This window comes from Pantherophis guttatus, chromosome 7 (genome assembly GCF_059756535.1).
Source record: "Pantherophis guttatus breed Tessera chromosome 7, ASM5975653v1, whole genome shotgun sequence".
Taxonomy (NCBI): Eukaryota; Metazoa; Chordata; class Lepidosauria; order Squamata; family Colubridae; genus Pantherophis; species Pantherophis guttatus.
The window spans coordinates 56,987,055-57,007,302 of NC_142069.1; the positions used below are offsets into that span (position 1 = coordinate 56,987,055).

The 20,248-nt window shown below is 36.6% G+C and overlaps 1 protein-coding gene across 14 annotated transcripts in view; it reads left to right on the forward strand.

The window, feature by feature from the left end:
- The window catches only part of PPHLN1 (periphilin 1), a 170,767-nt gene that overhangs the window by 120,246 nt on the left and 30,273 nt on the right, over nucleotides 1–20,248 (forward strand). For 7 of the 14 annotated variants that reach the window (XM_087873260.1, XM_087873262.1, XM_087873263.1 and 4 more), the window contains 6 exons: nucleotides 4,158–4,240; nucleotides 5,892–6,065; nucleotides 6,624–6,685; nucleotides 9,491–9,693; nucleotides 15,518–15,594; nucleotides 15,939–16,058. In XM_087873260.1, the coding sequence (XP_087729386.1) occupies nucleotides 4,158–4,240; nucleotides 5,892–6,065; nucleotides 6,624–6,685; nucleotides 9,491–9,693; nucleotides 15,518–15,594; nucleotides 15,939–16,058 (719 nt within the window). Of the gene's footprint in view, nucleotides 1–4,157; nucleotides 4,241–5,891; nucleotides 6,066–6,623; nucleotides 6,686–9,490; nucleotides 9,733–15,517; nucleotides 15,595–15,938; nucleotides 16,059–20,248 lie in introns of all 14 variants that reach the window. The other 7 variants (XM_060689041.2, XM_060689043.2, XM_060689040.2 and 4 more) reach the window with 1 other exon arrangement.

The window sequence follows — 20,248 nt, forward strand, 5'->3', positions numbered from 1 at the left end:
ATATTGTTTTTTTAGAAAAATAGATGAGGAATAAATATGGCAAAAAGGAAATATAGAAATTGTAAATTTAATTGAAATGACTAAACACTGTTTAAATTTGTGAACCGGCCAAATACTCTGTTCAAAGAAAATACATTGTATGTTTGTATGTGTGTTTCTAATTATTGCTATTTATTCATATTTGTTCTCTTTTCTTTAAAGTTTAACAATTCATTCTTTATCTTAATATTTGTTTGGGGTTGGCTTTCTTCCCTTTCATTTTTTTTATTGTACAGCAATCTTTCTCCTCAAACCTACCACCTCTCTCTTTTCTTTCCTTCTTACTTTCTCTTCCTCCCCCTCTTCTTCTCCTCCTTACTTCCTCTTCCTTTCTCCTTCTCCTCTCTTCCTCCCTCTCTTACCCTCACTCCTACTCTAATTTCCCTTCCCTTCCTTCATCTCTCTCTATTGCTGTATCTTTTTATGCATATGGACTACTCAGAGGGCTGAAAAAGTTATTTCTGACTGGTCCTTGCACTTTTGACCAGTCCTCGAACTTACGACTGTCCTCACATTTTACATTTTTGCCCTATCTTGTCACCATGGTGAAGAGAAGCAATTGTGAAATGAGTGACATGGTTGTTAAGAATGCTGCACGGGCATAAATGTGAGGATGGTCATAAGTGTGAGGACCAGTCAAAAGTGCGAGGACCTGTCAAAAATGACTTTTTTCAGCCCTCTGAGTAGTCCCTATACACATAGCCATGGCCATCCAGTCACATGACCTCCAAGCCACGCCCACAAAATAAGCCACGCCCACAGAACTGGTAGTAAAAAAATTTAGAACCCACCCCTGGTTGGGGGTCACCACAACATGAGGAACTGTATTAAAGGGTCACGGCATTAGGAAGGTTGAGAACCACTGCTCTACGGGATTCAGGAGACAAAGGAGGCCTAGCAATACCAGACTGGGAACTCTACTACAAGGCATCAGGACTGACCTGGATCAAAGAATGGATGAAACTGGACAACAAAAGAACTCTATATTTAGAAGGCTTCGATGTAATAAGAGGATGGCACGCTTTCCTATGGGACGGATCGGACAAACGACACATGTACTTCCAACGTCATATAATTTGAGCTTCACTATTCAAGATTTGGCAGGATATTAAGAGAACTTACTATACCAGAATACCAAAATGGTGGTCCCCGATGGAAGCATTGATATACCCGAATACCCTCGAAATAGGAAAGATGATGCGGTATCAAGACTTATTGAATCAGGAAGGCGAACTCATCTCAAGACAGCAACTCCAAAATTCTGGCATAAATATCGATTGGTGGCCCTATACCCAAATACACTCAAGACACATAGCAGACAAAAAGCAATATGGAATCTCGAATAATTTGAATGAATTGGACAAGATTTTACAAGGGCCAGAACAAAAGATGATAACCAAAATATATAACTATCTTCTTAGATATAAATTATTAGAAGAAACAGTAAAAGAAAACATGATAAGGTGTGCTAGGGACATAGGGCACAACATTCAATTGGCAAACTGGGAGAAATTGTGTAAACAAAACATCAAAATGACAAGAGCCACATCCTATAAAGAAAACCTCATAAAAATGTTTTACAGATGGCACTTAGCACCAGCCAGATTAGCCAAAATATACCCGAACGCCTCCCCACACTGTTGGAAGTGCAAAACAAAAAAGGGGACATATTACCATGCTTGGTGGAAATGTACGAAGGCCCAACAATATTGGCAGGACATAAAGGAAACTATTGAGGAAATAATAAATCAACAAGTAGAAAACACTCCAGAATTCTTTTTATTTGGAATGATAACAACACAGCACAACAAAGAGACAAAATACCTTATCATACATATTCTGACTGCAGCACGATTATTGTTCGCTCAAAATTGGAAATCAGATCAACTCGCCAACCAAAGATAAAATAATCTCAAAGATAACAGAATGTGCCGAAATGGATAGATTGACGCTGGAACTCCAGGATAAGGAAGAAAGTGAATATTATCTTGTGTGGCACCGATGGTATCAATGGCTGGAAAGGAAAATCAGTACAAATGTAGATGACAGAAAATAGGGTGGAAAATTAAAAATAGGAGATGAATAAAGAGAAGATGCAAGATTATTTTTAATTTAAAACACTTGAATCAAGAATATACCGCTTATTTACTAATTTACAAAGTAATATATATATATTCTGATGATGACCAAAATATGTATGTAAAACGTGGTGTGGGTATGTAGGTGGTGGGATTTTGTTTGTCTTTATATTCTTTGTATTGTCTTTATATTCTTGTTTAAAATCCAATAAAAAAAAATTTAAAAAAAAGTCTGTGCTGACCAATTGGCCCCCATCTTCACCCATATTTTCAATAAATAACTAGACATGTGCTATGTTCCTTCTTGCTTCAAACGCTCTACTATCATCCCAGTGCCGAAGAAGCCCACCATCAAGGAACAAAATGACTACAGACCAGTTGCTCTAACATCTGTAGTTACGAAAACTTTTGAAAGGCTAATGCTGTCCCACTTGAAAACCATCATGGATCCGCTGTTAGATCCCCTGCAATTTGCATACTGAGCAAATAAATCAACAGATGATGCTGTTAATATGGCTCTGCACTACATCCTACAACATCTTGAATCTCCAAAGACCTACGCAAGGGTCCTCTTTGTAGGCTTTAGTTCAGCATTCAACACCATCATTCCAGACATCCTTCTAACTAAGCTAAACCAGCTAGAGGTACCTGAACACACTTGAAGTGGATCATAAGCTTCCTAACAGACAGGAAGCAGCAGGTGAAGCTAAGCAGAATCACATCCGATACCTATACAATTAGCACAGGGGCCCCACAAGACTGTATGCTCTCTCCACTTCTCGCTATATACCAATGACTGCATCTCAAATGATCCATCTGTTAAACTACTGAAGTTCGCAGATGACACAACAGTGATCGGTCTCATTCAAGACAATGATGAATCCGCATACAGACGGGAGATTGAACAACTAGCCTCGTGGTGTGACCAGAACAATCGAGCTGAACACACTCAAAACCGTAGAAATGGTGGTGGATTTTAGGAGAAACCCTCCCATACTACCACCTCTTACAATACTAGACAACACAATATCAACAGTAGAGACCTTCAAATTTCCAGGTTCTACCATATCTCAAGACTTAAAATGGACACCTAACATCAAAAAAGTCATCAAGAAAGCACAACAAAGAATGTTCTTTCTGCACCAACTCAGAAAGCTCAAACTGCTCAAGGAGCTGCTGATCCAGTTCTACAGAAGAATTATTGAGTCTGTCATCTGCACCTCTATAATTGTCTGGTTTGGTTCTGCAGCCCAACAAGACAGACACAGACTTCAGAGGATAATTAGAACTGCAGAAAAAAACAATTATTACCAACCTGCCTTCCATTGAGGACCTGTATACTGCACAAGTAAAAAAGAGGGCTGTGAAAATATTTACAGACCCCTCGCATCCTAAACATAAACTGTTTCAACTCCTACCCTCAAAATGATGCTATAGAGCACTGCACACCAGAACAACTAGACACAAGAACAGTTTTTCCCGAACGTCATCACTCTGCTAACAAATAATTCCCTCAACACTGTCAAACTAGTTATTAAGTCTGCATTACTATTAATCTTCTTATCGTTCCTATCACCCATCTCCTCCCACTTATGACTGTATGACTGTAACCTTGTTGCTGGTATCCTTACGATTTATATTAACTGTTTCCTAATATGATTTGATTGCTTATCTGTTCCTTATGACTATCATTAAGTGTTTTGACGAATGTATCTTTTCTTTTATGTATACTGAGAGCGTATGCACCAAGACAAATTCCTTGTGTGTCCAATCACACTTGGCCAATAAAGAATTTATTCTATTCTATTCTAAAATAATATAAATAAAATAATTTTTAAAATAATGTACCGGAGAGTATTTACCTATTTTTGATGATGAATAAGTTTCTTAAGCAAAAATGCTAAATATCTCAGCCTTGGTATATTTAAAAATAGCCATTGCAAGTTTTGCATATTAATACAAAGGAGTGTTTTGTTTAGTTCATGTTAATAAATAGTTACTCAAACATATATCTTTAATTGATAACATGTTTATTTTTAGTGTCATATAGAAGAGATGAAATGTGGTCTGAGCGGTATGAATATGAAAGATTACCACGAGAAAGACTCCCGCCACGTCCTGATGTAAGTTGATTGCTAATAGTTATGGGTTTCTCTTTTTAATCTTTTTAGCTGTTGATTAGGAATTTAAATTTATGATCTTAAACTTATGGGGGTTACAGTGCACACATGGACGGACTTTCAATTAGAAGGCCTACAACGGTTCACAATTAATGCTGTGTTTTATAAAACTTGGTTTCTTTCTTAATATGTCCTCCTTAAATACCTATTTGGGTTTTGTAAAATGCTTTTTGATAGAGCTTTTATCTTGATTATGTGAGTCTCTTACTTATCCTAGAATGGATAAATGAGAAGGAGAAACAAATCCTTTATATCTAATCTATGTCCGCCTTCCCCCCCCCCAGGCTTTTTTTTTCCAGTTCACAGCATTCCCTTCCATATCAGCGGATAAAAATCAGTATAGCATCCCCCTCTCCCACCGCTTCTTACGCATACACAAACGTTTCTTTTAAAAATTGAGAAGGAACAGAAATCCTAACTCCACCCATGATCATGATGTGGCCTTGCTCACTTTGCTTCTCTTCATCCACTGTGGTAATTGTTTATTTGTATCCCGCCTTTATTATTACAAATAACTTAAGGCAGCGGACATATCCAACACACACCTTCCTATTTTCCCCATAATAACAACCCTGTGAGGTGGATTGGTCTGAGAGTGACTGGCCCAAAATCACCCAGTTGGCTTTAATGGCTAAGGCGGGACTTGAACGCTGCCTTAAACACTAGACCAAACTGACCTAATTGTCCTTACCAAAAAATTATTAATTGGTGTCTCTTTCCTATCCATGGTTTATTTATTGGATTCTAATGTAGATGAGCTGAGTTTGGCTTTTTTTGCTTTGCTTTGATTTTTTTTTAAAAAAAAACAACAAGCTTCCTTTCTCCAAGGCACTGTTTCCAGCTGTCTCAAAATACTACTGCACACTGTAACCTGTTTTACCAGTGTAAATGTAGGTATGCCTAAACTGGGCAAATACAGGTTCCCTAAAAATCTGGCATGGGAGAGATAAAATAGGGAGGTAATTGTTAAAAGCCCAGGCCTGTACTTTATTTTTGGTTTGATTTTTTTAACTGCATAAACTAATTGTTTTCTCTTTTCAAATGCAGATTTTTTTATTTCATTGGATAGCTCAGGGTGCAGTCTCAAATTTGTACCACCATTTTTTGTATTCCATTAGAAAGCCTATTTATTCAGGATGATGCCAAAAGCAATGGTTGTTTTGCAGAGAAAAAGATTTTTTGTTTTCTGTGCTATTATTTTTCCCATATATGCTATTATTTTTTTTAATCCTATTTAGTTCTAAACAGTTACAGCTAGGTAATTTAAAATTTTCTAAATAATTTTCAAATAATGGTAAAGATTTTATAATACGATAGTTGATACTAAACTTGTAGAAAAACAATTAGTTCAAGTATTTGTTCATTTTTTTTATGAGCCTAGTATAATTATTGTTCAGTTAAATACACATTTTCAATCTTGTTAAATTCAGGATATTTCATCTGCTTTTTAACAAGAGGCATGAACTAAAGCAAGATTGTATCTTGATTTCTAATGTATTTACTGGCTTTATTAAAACTTCAATATCCATATTAATCTTTGAGATTATTTTTATTATTTATAATTTTTAATGATTGGTATTGTATATAATTTTAGGATGACTACCATCGAGTAGTCAGTTTTGCATCCAAGAAACTACCACTTCCAGAAAGACCTGGTGAAGGAAGCTATAGTAGATATGAATATGGCCATGCTCATGTAGGCTATAGAGACTATGGTGAAGGTCGAGGTTTTCCCCACGAACGAAGAAGTGGACTACCACATAGAATCGTGAGTTTTCCTTTTCTGATGAATATGTGGCTGGAAGCTAAATGTTCTATAATTGTTAGGTACAGCTCTGTGTTACATTAATAGCACTTAAAAATAATTTGGATATTTAAACTTTATACTGTAACTCTATGAATATACTGTACTAAAGCAACTGTGCTTTTGAAAGCTTGAAGATTAATGCTTAAAGCTTCCATCTCTCTGAAGAAAACATGAGAAGGAGCATTGAGTTTCAGAAGAGGAAGAGAATTCATTCACAAATATTGTTTGAAGGCAAATAACAATGTTGGATGCATAGCAATCACCAGTCTGTTTTAATGATATATTGATTATTTCTTGTACAGCAATATGATAAATCAGCCTCTTATTTTTGCATTTAATATTTGTTCAATGGATAGTTCTTTTTCCCTTTAAAATACATTAAATACATTTTAGTGGCATGTTAAATTTCTTTTAATCAATTTTGGAAGAAATTATTTAAAAAATGTTCAATGGTGTTACACAGTATCTTATTACTATTAGCTTCTTGAAACTAAATTTTTTTGATATATTCTATTGTAGGATGATCCAGGATATAGATGGTCAAGAGAAGACCATTCTGATAGTCGGCCACCTGATTATAGGTATTGTTTTTCAATTTAGCTACATAAAGTTCTGAAGTCTCTAGAATAAAAAATGGAAACATAGTTTGTGTACATTTAAATTAACTGGTGCTCTGAGATTTGTCTATAGGCACCAGGGAGAATCCAGTAAATTGATGTCTTCAGTGACAGATGGTTGCCAAAAAAGCGGGCTAATGAATCCTGACAACCATTTGTCAGGATTTCATTTGAAAGAAATAGCAAAGCATAGATGGTATTTTACATGATTTGAAAGAAGCAAATATCTCAGTCTTTTAAATTTGAAAAATATGTTTGCTTACTGGTTTAATTTCAGTATTAAGTAAGATACCAAAACATACAAAATTTAAAGCAATGTAATGTTGACATGATGCAGTGAAAGTATACATTTTGGAATATGGATATTCCTCACTTAATGGGCTCTCGTTCAGTGGCTGTTTGAACTTATGACAGTGCTGAATGAGTGGTAATTATGAGCAATCCTTGAAGATATGACCATCACAGTACCCCTGCAGTCACATGATCACAATCTGTACACTTAACAAGTCTGGAATTAAAACTATCACATTGTCCGCATGTTACATGATCACAATTTCTGACCTTCCCTGCCAGTTTTTCACAGCAAAGTCAATAAGGAAGCCAACAGGAATTCAGAAGTCACAATCACACAGTCCTTGTTTAATGACTTGTGATAACAAGGTCATTAATGACTTGCTTAACTATGGCAACCAGGGACTGCCAGGATTGCCGTCACTAAGCAATGCAATCACTTTACAACCACATCGCTTAGCAAAGGAAATTCTGGTCCTGCTTAGACTCATTAAGTGGGAACTACCTGTATTCTTTTTAATTTGCTATAGTGCTTATGCTTTTGATGTGATATTATTTATTATTTTAGTGTGATTGATTTTATTTTTAATGACCATTGCACCATCTAATAACATAGGACATAGAGTGGTGTTAAAATACTACAATAAATGTAAGAGCTCATTCTGTTTTGTAAGGAGTGATGGGATAAAATTCCTCCAAGCCAGTGTGCAGATCTGATCCATAGTTATTGGAAATGTTTAATTGCAGTTATTTCTGCCCTAAGGGATCCATTCAGACTTTTAAGTTACTTTTCAGTTTCCAAAATCAACCTTCAATTGCCTTTTGTTGTTTTCCAAAAAAAATTTTTCTTTTTAATCCTTAAATTTTAATTAAACTTATTTTATCCAGAATAGAAAAAAACTTTCTTGGCTTGAGTGAACCTGTCTTTGAGAAGATTCTTAAAATCCAGAAAATCAGTAATAAGCAACTCCTAAAGAAGTTAAGAGAGGAAACAGGTGAATCTGCTATCTGAAGATGCTCAACCATGGCTTAGACAAATGGTTCCCAGAGCTCTCAAACCCGCTGGAGATCAGTATTTGTGGGCAGACTCTATGAAACAAACTTATGAGTGATCCTTGTCCTCTCCTTGATCTGGAGAGGAGTTCCAAACTGTCTTCTCTTATTGTTGTGATCATTGCTTCCACTCTCATAGAGCTGTCTTCAGTTTCCCTGGAAGCCCCAGACTATTTGTTTGGTTGATGTTGAATTATACTCTACATTTGCAGATTTCTACTTCTTTGGTTGTTACAGAAACCTCTTCTATTGAATTTCTAGATATTATAGTATTTGGTTATATTACTTTCAGGGTCTATCTTGCTAAGTTGATGCCAGTACTGTGATTGTTTTATTGTTAGCTACAACCTTGGAAAAAACTTCATGCAAATTATGTTTGTTTCAATGCTGAAGAGCCTCTAGTGTACACTAGAGGTCGTTTTTCCCCTATTTACCTTTAATTCAGTGGCTGAATTTGTGTTATTTTCTGGAGGTCATGCACTTTACAACATATACTTGAAAGAGACAGAAATAAGCATTAAATAACTTGGGTTTCAGGTTGCTTTAAATAGTTCCTTTTTATTGCATGTAATAAAATGGTTGTAAAAGCCTAGAGAAGAGGTGAGAACTCTTTAATACATTGAAAAGTACCCATTCACCTATTTCCTAGTTGTAATGGACAGCTCTAATCTGGATCTACTTAGTGTGGGTTTGCACACTTATTAACTTTATAAGTATCTCTACAGTTCGAAGTTTTGTTTATTATCCTTAGATATTTTCCTTAGTATATTGTGCTTTGATTTAATGGCCAGATGCAATGTTAACTTTGGCTATTTAGTTTTCTAGTGAGTAAAATTTTGTTTTCATTGGACTTAAATTGGTCATTATATAAAAGTATGAAATAGTGTGAAACAAAGGAAAGTCATATTTTTTCCCTGAACAATGATTTCCATAAGGGTAAAACATAATGATTGATAAAAACATAGAGCTGCATCGGGAAATGTTCTGTTTCTTATTGTTTAGTAAATGGGTTTAGACAATTGTTACTACAATCCAAGAAATTTAAAAAAGATTTTCAGTCATAAATATGTATGAAGTCTTTTTTTCTTAATGGAAAAATATTTTAAAATGTAAAAAATATATTTAAAAATATTCCAGATTCCTAGCAAAGGAACAATACTTATTTTTGAGACTGCTCAAAATTTGAACTTGCCTCCATTACCAATCCATTATACACTTTGTTGATAATTTTTTTTTCCTGCTTGAGTGATTAAGTCTTTTTTTATTATTATTTTAAAAATCCTGATTTTCATTGTATTTCTTCCTTGTCAGTTAGAGAATTGAGAACCTTGTCTAAGGAAAGATTCAGAAAAAGATTGGTCTTTACTTGGCGCTCTTGCTGAATAAATGAATGTTTTTATTTGTTTATTGCAATGATTTTTAAAGAGATGGCACACGACGGAAACCTGTATATCCTCAGTATGCAAGAGATCGCTCCCCACATAAAAGGGATTCCCCTTACTTCAGAGAATCACCAATTGGCCGGAGAGAATCTCCTCACAGCAGATCTGGCTCCAGTGTCAGCAGCAGAAGTTATTCACCTGATAGAAGCAAAGCCTACACCTTCCATCAGTCCCAGCATAGCAGAAGTATGTCATCTTTACATAAAAGAAATATTTCCCTACAAGGTAATGTAGGATTAACCATTCAAAAAAGAAAACCCAAAGCCATGAGCTGGAATGGCTATCCTTGCAAACAAAAGCTACAGTACTCAAAACCGGAAAAATTCAATCCTTGGCACCATGTAGATTTACATTTTCTCAAGTGAAATAATATTTCAAGTAGCAATTTTGCATCGTAATGAGCAAACAAACAAGAAAACACTTTAATCTTAAAGGACGCAAGGCAGTCAGGAAAAGACACAAAGGGAGTGGGAAGGAAAGGAAAAGCAAGTGGTTTTATTATTTATCTTATCCATACATCATTTCAGTACACACATTTTATTGGTATGTAATATTTTATTGTGAATTCTCATTTCATTGAGAATTTTTTATATTATATCTTTGTTAATAAGACCTAGAATAGAATAGAATAGAATAGAATAGAATAGAATAGAATAGAATAGAATAGAATAGAATAGAATAGAGATGGAAGAGACCTTGGAAGTCTTCTAGTCCAGTCCCCTGCTAAAGTAGGGGAACCTATACCATCTCAGAAAGTGACTGTCCAGTCTCTTCTTAAAAACCTCCAGGCAAGCTGTTCTACTTGTTAATTGTCCTCACTATTAGGAAGTTTCTCCTTAATTCCAGGTTGCTTCTCTCTTTGTTTAGTTTCCAACCATTATTTCTTGTCCTGCCTTCTGGTGCTTTGGAGAATAATTAGACCCTCCTCTTCTTTGTGGCAGCCTTTCAAATACTGAAATACTGCTATCATGTCACCCCTAATTCTTCTTTTCTTTAGACTAGCCAGACCCAAAACCTGCAGCTGTTCTCCATATGATTTAGTCTCCAGGCCTTCGATCATCTTTCCAAAATGCTTTCCATTTACACATTCTTCTTTATCCCTGCCATTTCTTGGTCTCCAAAACTACTTCCAAGAAAATGGGGAAAGTCATCTGGATAATGAAGAAGATGATGCTGGGAAAACAGAAGGAAACATTAATTGATGAAAATAATTTTCCACTTAAAGCAGTGGTTCTCAACCTTCCTAATGCCGCGACCCTTTAATACAGTTCCTCATGTTGTGGTGACCCCCAACCAAGGGTGGGTTCTAATTTTTTTTACTACCGGTTCTGTGGGTGTGGCTTATTTTGTGGGCGTGGCTTGGAGGTCATGTGACTGGGTGGACATGGCTAGCTGGTCATGTGACCGGGTGGCCATGGCTATGTGTATAGGAACTACTCAGAGGGCTGAAAAAAGTCATTTTTGACAGGTCCTCACACTGTTGACTGGTCCTCATACTTATGACCATCCTCACATTTATGCCCGTGCAGCATTCTTAACAACCATGTCACTCATTTCACAACTGCTTCTCTTCACCATGGTGATAAGATAGGGCAAAAACGTAAAATGTGAGGACAGTCGTAAGTTCGAGGACTGGTCAAAAGTGCAAGGACCAGTCAAAAATAACTTTTTCAGCCCTCTGAGTAGTCCATATGCATAAAAGGATACAGCAATAGAGAGGGATGAAGGAAGGGAAGGGAAATTAGAGTAGGAGTGAGGGTAAGAGAGGGAGGAAGAGAGGAGGAGAAGGAGAAAGGAAGAGGAAGTAGGGAGGAGAAGAAGAGGGGGGGAAGAGAAAGTAAGAAAGAAAGAAAAGAGAGAGGTGGTAGGTTTGAGGAGAAAGATTGCTGTACAATAAAAAAGATGAAAGGGAAGAAAGCCAAACCCAAACAAATATAAAAATATTAAGATAAAGAATGAATTGTTAAACTTTGAAGAATAAAAGAGAACAAATATGAATAAATAGCAATAATTAGAAACACACATACAAACATACAATGTATTTTCTTTGAACAGAGTATTTGGCCGGTTCACAAATTTAAACAGTGTTTAGTCATTTCAATTAAATTTACAATTTCTATATTTCCTTTTTGCCATATTTATTCCTCATCTATTTTTCTAAAAAAACAATATTACCCTTCATCCTCATCTCTAATCTTAATCAAATTCAATTTTTCCCTTCTATTCTATATTATACCCCTTCCCATTGTCATCTATTTTTATATCCATCCTCACATTGGTTAATTATGTAATATTACAGTTCTTTAATACAAATTCAACAGTTTAATATAAATCAATTAGTTATATAACTATCTTTTTTGTATATTAATCAATATGAACATGAATATTCCAATTATTTCCATGCAATCCAATTTCTTACAAATCAGTTAATTATATTTACCAATAATAATAAACCAGATAATTTCCCCCATATTCAAGGTGTTAGTTATCACCTTTAAAGCGCTCCATGGCTTAGGACCTGGGTACCTACGAGACCATCTTTTGCCACCAATAGCCTCCCACCGACCAGTTCGTTCTCACAGGGAGGGACTACTCAGGGTACCGTCAGTCAAATTATGCCGACTGGCGACTCCCAGGGGGAGGGCCTTCTCTCTGAGGGCTCCAACCCTTTGGAATGAAGTGCCCCCTGAGATACGAAATATCCCTGATCTCCGTGCTTTCCGCCGTGTCCTCAAAACCCTGATGTTCCAACAGGTGGGGCTAAACATATGAACATATGAATGTTTTTAAAATGTTATCTAATTTTAGGTTCTATTTAATTGGGCCAAACTATGTTATATTAAATTTTCAATTTTATTTATTGATTAGCCCTTTGGGCCATATCAAGTGCAGAATTACAAAGACAAATCATTACAAAGGTTTGGTAAAACAAATTAAGTAAGATTGGAGTAACTCGCAATTAAAATACAATTAGAATAAAATACGATCTAAAATAAAATCGGGATAAAATACAATAATTTAAAGTACCATTTAAATATAATTAAAATTATATTATAATGTCGCCCCTGCAACTATGTTATAATAATAATTTTAATTAGCAATTTTATGATGTTTGTGTATCTATATTTTTCTTGACTGTACACCGCCTTGAGTCCTACGGGAGAAAGGCGGTATAGAAATATAATAATAAATAAATAAATATATTCCTCCAAACCACAACTTAACCATTTCTGCTTTCAACACAATATACAATTAATAGTATCTCAATTATTACAATTCCCTAGTTAAATAGAGCTTTTTTTCTTTTGTGTTTTAAAATCTTGAACCTCCTCTTTTGCCCTAAATTTCCCATTGTTTGCAGTTTTGCACCTACCTTTTTTGGTGAGGAAAAAGAAAAAGAAATCTCTCTCTGCCTCATTTTGTCACATTGCAGCAAAGACCCTGCTTTACTTTCAGTTTCGCTTTTTCAGCATAGCTAGGGGGGAAAAAATCTGCTCCAGCAATTTACCTCTTTGCAGCTAGCTAGCAACAGAGCCCTCCGCAAAACAGCTGAGAGTCGGGAGGCTGATCAAATCAACTTATGGTAATTGACCTATGCTGAAGCTGAAAGGGGCTGTTTTTTCTATTTTTGCAGGCACAGGTCTACTCATTTCTTTTCTTTTAACACTGATCAGCTATAGGGCGGCCCTTTGAAGCCCCGTGGCAAGAATTTAAACAGTTTTTTTCCCTCTAGCCATCAGCTGGGACTCAGGAGGCAGCATAGATTGGGAGTGGGCCGGGTAAGCGAATGGCGATCCAACAGAGGCAGAGGGTGAGGGTGAGTGAAGGTGTGGGGGCGTGAGAGAGGGCTTTGGCGACCCCTATGAAATGGCCGTTTGACCCCCAAGGGAGTCGCGACCCCCCAGGTTGAGAACCGCTGACTTAAAGGATGTTACACACAAGTGTAACATCCCTTGAGCAGTAGTTCTGTCCCTAGATATCTAGGAAGCAGTCTCTGCATAATGAACCTGTCTTGAGTTAGGAATATAATAAGAATTATGTGAACATGATGATCTGCAGTGAAATTGTTCCTAGAAGTAATACAATGTTGTCACTTGATTTTATTTAGAAAAATACTAAAGATAAGCAGTGAAATAATATGACTCTCAAAGCAAAGATACATTAGAACTTTGTGACAGCTTTATTTGAATTGAGTTTGTACATAATTACTACACTTAATAATGTGTTGCATAATTGTATATAATTGCAACCTAATTGGCTAATGGTTAATTCAGGAAGATTATAAATATCCTTTTAAAAGTAAGTGTTCTAGGTTAACAGATTTTTTTTAAATTATATATTCCCCTCCTGTAGATGGACAGTATATTCCATTCCTTTCCCCAAAATAATATTTCTCTGAATAGAATGCCCCACAACTGACTCATGTCAGGAACATGGGTCCCACCATACTACAAACATCCTTTCCTAACTTTTTCTGAGAAGAACTCTGAACTTTATATTTTATTCTTCATCATGGTTATATCTAAATCTTTATAAATTCAGTCACATACCTTATATTCCATCTAAATTGTTAAACAATATACCTACCATAGCTAAAAATCATTGCTGTATGTTTCAAATTGAGAATTCTAACAGCTTTGTTAAAAGTATTCTGTTATAATTAATGTTTAAATATGTATCCCTTCTCTCCCATTTCTATCCATAAGCTAAGAATCAAAATGTGAGTAAAATAGTGGGCCAAACAACTACTGTATGACTCACCAAAGCTTGTTCTAGCTTCTTGCTTTTAGTTGCAAAGTAGAAAAAGGGCAAAACGCTATGTATAGCCAGTGAGTGGAGGATGAAAAAGGATTAGGTGTAAGCATTCTAAAACTAGGCCAGCAATATAGAGAAGAAAAATTACTGATTGTCTTGATCTACCCATGACTTCTTATTTCTTTTTGCTGCTTTGGAGGAAAGCTTTTGTTTATTTTAGTTGTGTGCAAATTGGTAAAAGTCCAAAGCAGTTCAATGAAAGGAATAACATATAAGGTAAATCATGATATGTTCTGTGAGATATATACTTGAGGGAAATATGAAGAGAAGGAACCTGGTAGTGCTGAGAGAAAACAATCTTTTCTCTTTTTTTTTTTTCACAAAGCAGCAAAGAAAAAACATGCACACATCTAGTAAAGTGAAGATAAAAATTTGGGAAAATTAGGGAAATAGTCTGCAAAGAATCCCCTTCAGCAAAACATCTGACTTTGTGTGGGCAATGCTTCTTCAGTCTAGATAACGGGTGTCAAACTCGCAGCATCACGTTGCCATCACGGGACGTTTCACAATGCTTTTTTGCGGAGTTGGGATGGGTGTGGCCTGCGAGTGACTCATCTGGCCCGCAGGTTGCCAGTTTGACACCCCTGTTCTAGATTATTGTACTCTTTAAATTTCAGTGAAAAGGCAGAGGTTCTTCAAGCTGTTCAGTGGATGCAGTATATCAGTGCCCAATATATCAAACTTCATGCTGGTCACAAAGTGAAAGGGAAACAAATCTTAATTATCAGGAAAATTCCAATTTCCTAGTAATTATACTAGGAAAATAAAAAAATAAAAACCCTTTTATTTATGCATCATACCACTGGTATGCATACTATAGGTTGAAAAATATTGGTCTAACCCAGTGGTTCCCAAAGTGTGGTTTGGGGAATCTGGTTATCCCCAAAACCTTTCAAGGGGTCCACAAAGTCAAATATTTTTAACATTTAAAATTTTTTAATTTCTAATGCAGCAGATATTGATAGATATAACCCATGTAAACACATTGTCAGTCACTTAAAAGATGAACCTCAATCATTTTTAAGAATGTTAAAGAGCTGCTCAGACCAAAATGTTTTAAAAACCACTACTCTAATCCATAATCAATGCACACAATCATAGTTGTTTCATAACATATTTTCAGTCTAACCATAGACTTAGTACTACAGGCTAAAATGTTTTTCTGCTCATATTTTTATATTCTCTCTACATAAAGAGAGATCTTCAACTCAGAGTTTGAAGACTTCAGGAGATGTATCTCCTTCAGGAGCTACAGCACTGTCACCTGCAAAAGTAAGTTCTAAATTGTTCTAAATCTTTAGCAGTAAAAATTTTGATTTTTGTGCATATATTTTAAAGTGTTACATTAAGCTAGAGTGCAATGGGGTTTTCAGTTAGTCTCCTCTCTGTTTTGGTACACCTGTGTCCTTAGTTTATTTTGGAAAGTTTCTCAGTTTTCTGCAGAAGATTTATTGTTGAGAGTTCTGCTGGAAAAATGTTAACATTCTTTATTCGGTACATAGCTTTTGCTGCAGTAATACATTTGAGTCTACTGCAGGATTCTTAAACCGTTCACTAAAATGTTTCTATCCTATTTAATACAACTTCATTTACACGTTGGGATTTTTTTTCATCAGACTTTGGTCAAAAGCAGCAGATTATCGGAAAAGGAGCTTGCAGAGGCTGCAAGCCGATGGGCAGCTGAAAAGACAGAGAAAGTAGAGGCAAGCACTGTACCTGAAATTTCAGAGTATGACGTGAGTAAAAATAACACTAATAAACATTTGTACATGGTCATTTATTTCATTCACTCAATTATAGTGGTATCAGTAATCAGTTAATTCTTGTACTACCTGTACTGAGATAAACTGTCATATATGAGCTGAACAACAATCTTCTATTTCCACACAACCCGGATAGCAGATTTGAAAGTCCTAGTTTTTAAGTCAATTGGATAATATAATATTTTCCAGGTTAACCAACCATGCAGATTTGTTTAATATATATAGGTAGTATTTAACTTACAATGGCAATTGGGACTACAATTTCTATTGGCTAAACAATGTCATAAAATGTAATTACTTAGCAATGGCAGTCCTTGCACTTCCGAATGCCATTATTAATCAAATCTCACAATTATGTGAGGCAAATTCCTGCCAGCTTCCCACAACCAAAATTGGTGGGGAACCTAACAAAAAGGTTCCCCACCAGGCCATTAGGCAGGTAAGTGGCTGCCGCTGAATATGGAAGGGAACAAGAGGGTGTGTGCAAGTGTAAGAAAGGCACAATGAACAAAAGATTGAACATTTTTTTGAGAACTCAGACTCTGGTCGGGTATGGCAAGGTCTGCGACAAATCACAGGACAAAGCAATAAAAATAGTTTGCCTGGGAGTAGTGACTCTTTGGCTGAGCAGCTAAATCAATTCTTCAGCCGTTTTGAGGTGGACACAGGAACGACCATCATTCCAGCATTTACCACTGATAGTGCACCATTAACATCTACCATAAATAGACAACCACCTCTACTGCAGATCTCTGATGTGAGACGCACTTTCCAGAATATTAATATCCGGAAGGCAGTTGGGCCTGATGGAATTCTGGGACGAGTTGTCAGGGACTGCGCTGCAGAGCTAGCTGAAGTGTTCACCGATATTTTCAATCTATCCCTGTCGCAGTGCTCTATCCCTACCTGCCTGAAGTCATCTATTATAGGAGCCTTGGTACTACAGTGGTTTAAAGCACCCTGTTATTAACACAGCTGCCTGCAATTACTGCAGGGTTCGAATCTCGCCAAGGCTCAAGGTTGACTCAGCCTTCCATCCTTTCTAAGGTAGGTTAAATGAGGACCCAGTTTGTGGGGGCAATAAACTGACTTTGTATAAATATACAAAAGTATGAAGGCTATTACTTAATGCATTGTAAGCCGCCCTGAGTCTCCGGAGAAGGGCGGCATATAAATCAAATTAAAAAAAAAAAAAATAGTGCCAGTCCCTAAACAGACAGTAGTGGTATCCCTTAATGATTATACACCAGTAGCTTTAACATCTGTTGTCATGAAATGTTTTGAGAGGCTGGTGTTGAACTATATTAAGGTTAGTCTTCCATCTACTTCGGACCCATACCAATTTGCATATAGGAGTAATAGATCAACTGATGATGCTATGTCTCTTGTTGTCCATACTGTATTGAATCACTTGGAACAACAGGGGACATATGCAAGGCTGTTATTTGTGGATTATAGCTCTGCCTTTAACACCATTTTACCCAACAGGTTGTTTTTTAAAATGTCCAATTTGGGTATAAATCAGAGGATTTGTTTGTGGATAAGGAATTTCTGACAGGTAGGCCACAGTCAGTAAGGATGGGATCTCATCATTCCTCTACTCTGATACTAAGCACAGGAGCCCCCCAGGGTTGTGTGCTAAGCCCTTTCCTTTATTCCTTGTACACGCATGATTGCACCCCACTGTATAACACCAACACAATTATTAAATTTGCGGATGACACAACAGTGGTGGGGCTCATTAATAAGAACAATGAGTCTGCTTACAGGAAGGAAGTACAAGGGCTGACATTGTGGTGTAATGAAAATAATCTCACACTTAACACCACAAAAACTAAAGAACTTATAATTGACTTCAGGAGGAAGAGAGATATATATCTACCACTGTACATAAATGGTGAGGAGGTGGAGAGGGTGGGTAGTTTTAAATTTCTGGGCACTTATATCTCGGAGGACCTCTCATGGACTATGAATGCTAACATGCTTGTGAAGAAGGCACAGAAGAGGCTGTACTTCCTGAGAATGCTCAGGAAGATAAATCTATCTCAGCATCTACTTCTGTCTACTATCGCAGCACCATTGAGAGTGTCCTGACATACAGCATTCTTGCATGGTATGGGAGCAGCTCTGTAACGGACAAAAAGTCTCTACAGAGAATCATTAAAACTGCCCAGAATATTATCAGACTCCAGCTACCAGCCCTGGACAACATCTTCGAATCTCTCTGTTTGAGGAAGTTGCATAACATTCTCAGAGACTCTTCCCATCCTGCTTACAATCTTTTTGGACTGTTGCCTTCTGGCAGAAGATACAGAACAATTAAAACTCGGACCACACGTTTTCTGAATAGTTTTTATCCCAGAGCTATAATTGCACTCAACAATGAACTAAAGGGCCACCATCAGTGAGCTGTTGGACAGTATTACTTGGTCTGTTGTGTGGATGTTTGGGTGGTTTAGGGTTGGGGAATTGTGGTGGGTGGGAGTGTGTTTGGGGATTATGTGTGTGGGACCTGGTCTTTGGGTGTTAAGTAAATTTCGTTGTATGTGTATACTGTGTATACACATACAATGACAATAAAGTTTATTATTATGAAGGGCAGGGAGAGAGCAAAAGAGGTAATGCAGGCAATAAGATTCACAAGTGGCGAGAGTTGGGAGGGATGCATGGAGGTACAGTGGAAGCACAAAATTATGTGTGATTGGTGTGACATGAGTGCAGAATGGCTGGGGCAGAATGAATCAGTGGAAGAGACTTACTCTAATAATCTTCAACCTTTCTTGCTAGCTTCCCCATTGACTCTTCTGGAGAAGTACAACAGGGAAGGTTGCAAGGGGCGATCAAGGGGTACTGCAACCGTTTGTAAGAATAAACAAATTTCCAAGCTCCCAGATTTCAATCACATGACCACAGGCCACGTGGTAGAATTTTGGATCCTTGCTAACTCACTCCCACTTACAACTACAAGAGCATTTCAAGCTCAAAGATAACTGTGGAAAAAGTTGAGTCCAAGCAGGAGGCAGCAAAGGTAGCAAAAAGAGTCTCAAAAGAAGACAGCAAAGGCAATGAGCCACTTCTGCTTTGATAGCTGGGTGAAAAAGGGAAAGATTAGTGCAGGGAACTGGGAGAGAAGGCCGCTGGGCAAGCAGTACAATCCTGGGGCTGCTTGGTGACCTGCAAGGAAGGTGCAGATTGGCCAAAAGTCAGATGTGGGGGAAGATGAGCAGATGGGAAAATTGGAAGCAGTCCCTTACCTTACTGAGACTTGGATTTGAGTAGACACTCAGTTCATGACCCATGATCTTGGTTAATGGTTACAATGACAAACATCATGATTACCATCATAAGTTGCTGCAGTCACGTGATATCTTGTTTTACAAACAGACTGACTTGTGACAGATTCCAATCCCAGTTATGGTTGGTAGTCAAGAGCTACCTATTGTTTTGGACTCTGTTTTAATGAGAAATAGAAGTTGGCACGATGTCTTTGATGATGAATGTACTTTCTTTTATTTTCATCCCCATTTAATACAGATGCCTAGCTTTTCAGATATGATATTCTTCTTATCCTTACATACCAAAAATGATCCCGTATCATTTTTTTTTTCTTAAAGAATCTTGCTTAATTATCTGAGTAAAATGTTTCTTTAGTGTATGATTAGGCTTTTGGTATTTATTTAAAATTTGATTCTCAGAAAGATTGAAAAAAAAATCACAGCTTGTCACCAAAATACAAAGCTGTTCTCCAAAGAGGAAAAAATGTGCTTGAAGGTTAGGCAATGAGGATTGCACAGCTTTTGTTGAAAAGATCTGGAAACATGGACCTCATGTTCTTTTCAAAGTTCTCATTATTCTTCCACAGTAACTATATTACTAAAACTGTATGTACTCTTCAATATAATTTGATTTCACTTAATTTGTACTCTTTGCTTTATACATGTTTAAAATCTGAATATCTAAAAATTAATATCTAAAAATTTATTTATTTATTTATATCCCATCTTTATTATTTTTATAAATAACTAATGGCAGCAAACATAGCTAATACTTTTTCCTCCTGTTTTCTCCACAAGAGCAACCCTGTGAGATGTTGGGCTGAGAGAGAATGACTGGTCCAAGGTCACCCAGTTAACTTTTGTGGCTAAATTGGGACTAGAACTCCT